The 7362-nt window shown below is 36.2% G+C and overlaps 1 protein-coding gene across 1 annotated transcript; it reads right to left on the bottom strand.

The window, feature by feature from the left end:
* Positions 1-3144: 3144 nt before the first annotated feature.
* LOC145805768 (uncharacterized) lies at positions 3145-6794 on the bottom strand. Its single transcript, XM_082900970.1, has 7 exons — positions 6660-6794; positions 6260-6436; positions 5513-5984; positions 5050-5429; positions 4830-4907; positions 3657-3880; positions 3145-3337 (listed from the first exon to the last, which is right to left on the bottom strand). The coding sequence occupies exons 1-7, from the start codon at positions 6792-6794 to the stop codon at positions 3145-3147; spliced, it is 1659 nt and encodes a 552-aa protein (XP_082757096.1).
* Positions 6795-7362: the final 568 nt, after the last annotated feature.

The raw sequence follows: 7362 nt of genomic DNA, 5'->3' as shown, positions 1-7362 counted from the left end.
TTACTTATTAAAACTCTCTCTCTAAACAACTTTAAAGGCTTATTCATCTTTCCATAACATTATCGCCAATTCTAAAGTCCCAATTCAACCTTCCAGCTCTTGCCTTAAAAATTTTTGCGAACATTTGCCTCGAAGTATGCTCTTTTGTCAATTTTTGTCCTAATATTTTAGAGGGATAATTGGTGAAAAATTCACATTTATGGGGCCACATTTTACTTGATTCAAGATTTAATCTTTACCTCGTGGCTAGTTGGTTGTCAGAAAAGTTAGCCGAAAAATTCATGAGTTGCGGGAAAACTAACAGCAGGTGGCCAGCAGAGGTGGCAAATGGTGGCTATCGATGACAGTGGTGCTGCTGGTGAAATGAACAAATAAGGGAATGACACCTAGGCAAATACTTATTTTATGATAAAAAAAAGTGTCAGTTTGGAGTTAATCTGATGCATAAAAGTAACAAAATCATTTGAAATTCAAATTTGTTGACTAAGACACCGTGGGGCCCATTGGTCAGTCATGTGCGGCCGCACATACTTAGTCAAACCACAAGTCCATGCTTGCGGCTACATTATAGGATCACTACCGCACAACCCATGTGAGGCCACACGTTACTATGGACAGATTAGTGGCCTAAATTAACCTAGAATTAACTTTTCTTAGTTTTTCCTAAAAATTAGGTGGTGACTCCAATCTTTTGTGAATTATTCTATTTTGACAAATTGTAAGCTAAATCAAATTTTGAGAATATTATGGTATATTACCAATTTAGACATCGATAATAGACATTCTTAAAAGGGTCAAATTCAATGTGTGGGTGCATCAAAAGGAGCTGTATCCATAGCTGGCAACTTCGTTTGGGAAATTAGAGAATTTGACTTCAACATTCCTTTTTATGAGATTTATTTCATTATTTGATTTATTGCATTTTTCATAATTATAGGCTCAATTTTACCCCTGCTTTCTTGCTCGATATTTTGGACAACTTGCTAGTTATGAGTTATGTTGATGTCAACATGTAACCCTTGGATTTTGATCATCACTTACCATTTGATCGTCCCCTTGCACATTCAATGTGGTCTATGATAGGTATATTGATGGACATAGTCGAGGTACCATTTTAACTAAACCTACACTTTGCATATAGCAACTTTAGAACTTTTTCAAGATAGGACAAGATCCTACACAAACTAGGGGCAATCTTCTTTTGATATGATATGATTCATGTATGCTTATGTGAATATATGAAATCTTGAGAAAGGAGAAAGAACATTTAGAAAGTCAAATCAGAATTTAATGGGGAACATTAGCTTTAAAATTCATAATCATATTAAAATCAAAATCTGGGTCAAAATTTCAGGATTGTGTTGGAGAATCAAAATCTAGGGATTGTGTCTGATTTAGTGAGAGAATTAGAATCCCTAGTTGTGTATCTACTAGTTGTCTATCACAAGAACCATCTAAACAACCCCCTCTTTATTGTTTGTTAATTGGAAGGAAGTCGGTATCTACTCGGCCTTGGGTTTTGGTCTTTCATCGAGGATCTTGAGCCAACTTATTTTCAATATTAACAATAATCATACACTACTCGGATTTAGTTCAATTACAACTCAATGCAATAATATATACTTTCCTAAATGATTCCAATTTCTCATCAAAATTATGATTCGAAATAAGCAATTTCATACTTCCAGTCTATTCTCATCAAGATACAATTCTAAGCAACCAAAATAATTTTTCCATTTTATTTTCCAATTGATTTAACTCAAAGATGACATGCAAAGATTCAATTTCTTCTCAACAATAGGAATAAACAAAATCTTTACAATTGAACAAAATATAGGGCTTGAGAACGATTATACATTTTCATGAAATTATTTCAATAGAATTGAATAATAGATAAATTAAGGTTTCAATTATTAATTCTTTCACAGGAAATTCATCTTTAATATCATAGATTGCAATTCTAGAATTATCAGACGTGAGTTTACAAAAAATTATCAATTATTTACTAATGTTGGCGCCATGTTCAAACCAACTAATACAAAGCTAACACATGGTAAACGTGGGCAAATATGAACTAACCAATTATAAGCAAACATGTGGATGAGCATCCAAAGTCAAGAGTCAACCTTCGAAGCAAGTCATATGCACAACTCATGACCAAGAAAGACCATGAGAGTAATGGTTATGAGCAGTTATTTAAAAGACAAGATGGAGCTTCGAGAGGAGTTCAAAGAAGAAGAAAAGGAAGGAAAACTCCTAAAGAATAGTTGCAAAGAAGGAGATCATGGGTGTAAATCTTGGTAATTGCTGCGAATTCAAAGGCAACCTATAAATAGTCAAAGACAAAGATTGAGAAGCCCCCAAACAAATCTATACTCAACATCTTTACTTATTTTATCTTTACTTCTTATACTTCACCTTACATTTCATAAGAGTAGATATAACTTAGTCTTTTATGTAATCTAGTTTCATCCTTCAATAGTTGCTCAGACTATTAAGGTAACAACAGTGTCACGACCCGAATATGCCACAGTGTTCCTTCCATTCTATTTTTACCATGGAAATCACTTTGTTCCTCAACTATTTGACTTGTCGGTCAATAATCTGAATTGGCTTTTCTTTATAAACCATATCATCATCAAAAGCTATTCGATGATATTCAATAACATGGAATGGATCTCGCAGATAGCCCTTAAAGATCGACACATGAAACACATTGTGCATTTGTTCCATTTCTGATGGTAGAGCAACTCGGTATGTAAACGGACCAAGCCTTTCCAAGATTTGAAACAACCTAATGTATTGAGGTGGCAACTTGCCTTTCTTGCCAAACCTTGACTAACTCTTCATCAGAATTACCCTTCTGAACACATGGTCACTTGTTTCATACTCAAGAGCTCTTCTTCTATGATTTGTATAACTCTTCTGTCGGCTTTGTGCAGTTTTGAGCCTTTGTTGAATGACTTTAATCTTTTCAGTAGTTGTTTGCACAATTTCAGGTCCAAGCAAGCCTTTGCTGAATGGCTTCATATGGTGCCATGCCGATGCTAGAGTGGAAACTATTATTATATGCAAATTCTGCTAGTGGTAAATACGTTTCCCAACTCCTATGAAATTCTAGAGCACACATTCGGAGCATATCTTCTAACGTCTGGATAGTCCTTTTGGATTATCCGTCAATTTGGGATGGAATGCGATACTAAACCTCAATTCCATTCCCATTGCTCTTTGAAGACTCTTCCAGAATCTGGACAAAAACTTTGGATCTCTATCCGAAACAATGGATACCAGTACTCCATGCAATCGAATAATTTCATCAATGTATATTATGGCCAATCTATAAGCATCATAGCTAGTTCTTAAAGGTAGAAAATGTACAGATTTAGTTAACCTATCTACAACAACCTGGAAAAAGTTCATACATCTTAGTGTCCGAGGTAGACCAACCACGAAGTCCATGGTTATGTGCTCTCATTTCCATTTTAGAATAGGGTGAGGTTGAAGTAATCCTGCCGGCTTTTGATGTTCGGCTTTGACTTGCTGACACTAAAGGCAATTTAGACACATATTCTATAATTTCTTTCTTCATGCTAGGCCACCAATAACTTTTTTTTAGGTCTCGATACATTTTATTGTTGCCCGAATGCATTGCAAACTTAGACTTGTGAACTTCCTCCAGCATTCGCTTTTTCAACTCAGGAATATAAGAGACACACAATCTTCCTTGAAATCTCAACACTTCATTTTCAATACTGAACCTTGGTTTCAGATCCGATTGAAATTCATCAATAAATTTCTTGAGGAACTCGTCCTCCATTTGCTTTTGTTTAATCTCATCAATGATTGCTGATTGAGCTGAAATGGCAGCTATCAACCCACCCTGGTCATGTAACACCACCTCAATCTTGGTTCTTTCTAAGTCTTGCAATATCTCTTTCTATCTAGTCAACAAACATGCCAAATTCCCTGTTGATTTTCTACTCAAAGCATCAATTACAGTGTTGGCTTTACCCAGATGATACTGAATCTGAAGATCATAATTTTTAATTAGCTCAATCCATCTTTTCTGTCACATATTCAACTCCTTTTGAGTGAAAAAGAACTTCAAACTCTTATGATCGGTATAAACTTCACATTTTGCTCTATACAGGTAGTGGCGCCAGATTTTCATGGCAAGCACAACTATAGCCAATTTTAGGTCGTTGGTTGGATAATTCTTTTCATGAGGTTTCAGTTGTTAAGACGCATAGGCTATCGCTTTACCATTCTGCATCAAAACAAAACACAGACCCTTGTAGGAAGTATCACTATAAATCACAAAATTTTCTGTACCTAAGGGCAATGTCAAAATTGGTGTTGTAGTTAGTCTTGTTTTCAGTTCTTGAAATGCAAATTCCTTTTCATCAGTCCATTCGAACGGTTGTCCCTTTCAAGTGAGTTGGGTAAGTGGCATAGCTATTTTTGAAAAGTCTTTCACAAACCTTTTGTAATACCCAACCAATCCCATGAAGCTTCAGATTTTTGTCACATTCGTCGGTATAGGCCAATTCACAACTGTTTCATTCTTTTGTACGTCTACTGAATTCCATCCCTGTTAATAACATGCCCTAGAAACACAACTTCATCTAGCCAAAATTCACATTTTTGTAGTTTAGCATATAATTTCTTCTTCCTAAGTGTTTGCAAAACTATTCTCAAATGTTGTTCATGTTCTGCTCTATTTCTCGAATAAATCAAGATATCATCGATAAATACTACTACAAATTCATCAAGGTAGGATTTAAAAATTCGGTTCATAATGACCATAATGATGTGGGTGCATTTGTAACCTGAAACGGCATAACCAGAAATTTGAAATGTCTGTACCTTGTTCGAAATGCAGTTTTCTCAACATCTTCAGCTTTCACCTTCAATTGATGATATCCAAACCTCAAATCAATTTTCAAAAACACTTGCGAACCTTGCAACTGATCAAATAAATCATCAATATGAGGTAGAGGGTATTTGTTCTTAATCGTTACCTTATTCAACTCTCGGTAATCGATGCACAAGCGAAGGGTTCCCATCTTTCTTTTTTACAAATAAAACAGGCACACCCCATAGTGATGTATTCAATCGGATAAAACCTTTGTCATGTAGGTCTTGTAACTGTTCTTTCAGTTCTTTCATTTCAACAATTGACAGTCTATATGGAGTCTTTAAAATAGGATGAGTACTGGGTATAACCTCAATTGTGAAATCGATTTCCTTGTCAACTAGCTCCCTTGGTAATTCTTCTGGAAACACATTCGGAAATTCTTTAACAATAGAAATATCATATAGCACAATAGTTATAGGCTGATCAGTTGGAATACTATACAAATAGCTCTTACATCCCTTCGTAAGTAGTTTGCATGCTTTCATTACTGAAATCAAGTAAGGCAGAGATACTGCACCATTACCCACAAATACAAATTCATCATGCCCAAAGGTCTAAACAAAACCCGTTTTGTCACACAATCAATAGTAGCACAGTATTTAGACAACCAGTCTATCCCCAAAATCACATCAAAATGTCTAATGTCAAGAGGTAACAAATCGACAAATAACGTAGCATCCCCAACACATATTTCACAAGCACGATATACAGATGAACATGGAACAGATTTCCCAGATGGAGCAGATATACACAACAGATATGGCAATGATTCCATGGATGTATTCAGTCTAGATGCATATGCAGTAGATATAAAAGAATGTGTTAAACCTGAATCAATTAGCACATAAGTATCTTGGTTACGAATAGAGAGGGTACCTGAGACAACAACTTCAATATTTTGGGTATCACCTGGGACGAGTGCAAAAACTCTCCCTTGTCTCAGTGTATCTCTTGTTGCAGTGGATCTTACAGCGTTTCCTGGCACTGGAATCGATCCAGTCAAACTAGCAGTTGGCCTTCCACCCCTTTGTTCACTTTGGGGACAATCTCTAACCATATGCCCAGTCTTGACACAACGGAAACATGTCCCAGAAGTATGATAACAAACTCCCCGGTGTCTTTTACCACACACATTACAGGTTGGCGTTGAATCCCTTGTCGAATTGGAAGTACTAGATGCTCTTCGGTTTTGCTTCTTTGAAGACGATGATCCTTTATTTGAATAAGGACCATGCCCTTTTCCTCTCCATTTAAAAGGTCAGCTGTGGAATGCCAAGTTCACTTCAAACATTAAAGCTCATCAAGTACATCCACATATTTTGGTAGTTTCAAGACGTTTACCTTTTCTAAAATTACGTTTTGCAATCCGCCCTCAAACTTTCTTGCTTTTTTGTAGTCAGTGTCAACCATGTGTGGTGGAAATCTAGCCAGTTCAGTAAACTTTGCTTCATACTCGGCCACTGTCATATTACCTTGCTTGAGCCTCTCAAACTCAGAAACTTTGCGGTCATGGATGCACTACGGAAAGTATTTTTCATAGAATATCTCAAGGAATCGAGCCCAGTCAATCCCTTTATTGTCTTCTCGGATTAGCATCCACCACCTTTTGGCCTCATCCTCCAAAATGAATGTAGCCAACTGAACTCTTTATGTCTCGCCACATGGAAACACTTCAAATGGTTTTTCTAGTCCAAGGACCCAAGCTTCATCTTTCAGGCTGATAGTCTTGTACGGGTAGTACCGACATTGGTGAAGGTGGGGATGGTTGTTGATGTTGTTGCCTTAATACCTCAAAGATGTCATGGATCATTCTTTTTATTCTGTCCAGTTGAGCTATAGTTGACTCTTCTATCTCATCAACTCTTATTCTCACCATTATCTATATAAGCTTTCATTATGATAAATATACAAAAATTGCACATATAGGCACAATAGTTCATGTTTCAAATATTCACATATTTTCAATGCATATAGACAGATTCTTATCAGATGAATGCACCTTAAGTCTTTTGTAGGCACCTTATTGCTCATTTGGACAAATGTATGAGTCATTAACTTGTGCTCTGATACCACTCCGTCACAACTCGAACCCGCCCCCACAGGTTTGGATCATAACTGGCCTATAATCATGAGATTACCTATAGCCTCAGACAAACTACAAACATATGTAATAATAAGGGGGGCCAGAAGTGGAAACCGAATTATAGAAGTTTGTCCAATGAGTTGTGCATAAATGGCATAAATAGAAATTTCGCATACATTAATAACTCATACATAGTAAGATTCCATATGTCCAAGATCTTTCAAAACATCATTGTCATATAAACCAGAACATATATGCAAAAACGATCAGGTGTAAACAACAAAAGAAAGGAATAAAAAATCAAAAGTCTAAAGAACAGAAGAACAAAAGCCTCGCTTGTGAGGCGTTCATGATAGGCTTC

The sequence above is a fragment of the Camellia sinensis genome, chromosome 13 (genome assembly GCF_055761805.1).
Source record: "Camellia sinensis isolate YWXY chromosome 13, ASM5576180v1, whole genome shotgun sequence".
NCBI classification, from domain to species: domain Eukaryota; kingdom Viridiplantae; phylum Streptophyta; class Magnoliopsida; order Ericales; family Theaceae; genus Camellia; species Camellia sinensis.
Note: the sequence above shows the minus strand (reverse complement) of the source record. Positions and strands in the feature narration are given on the sequence as shown.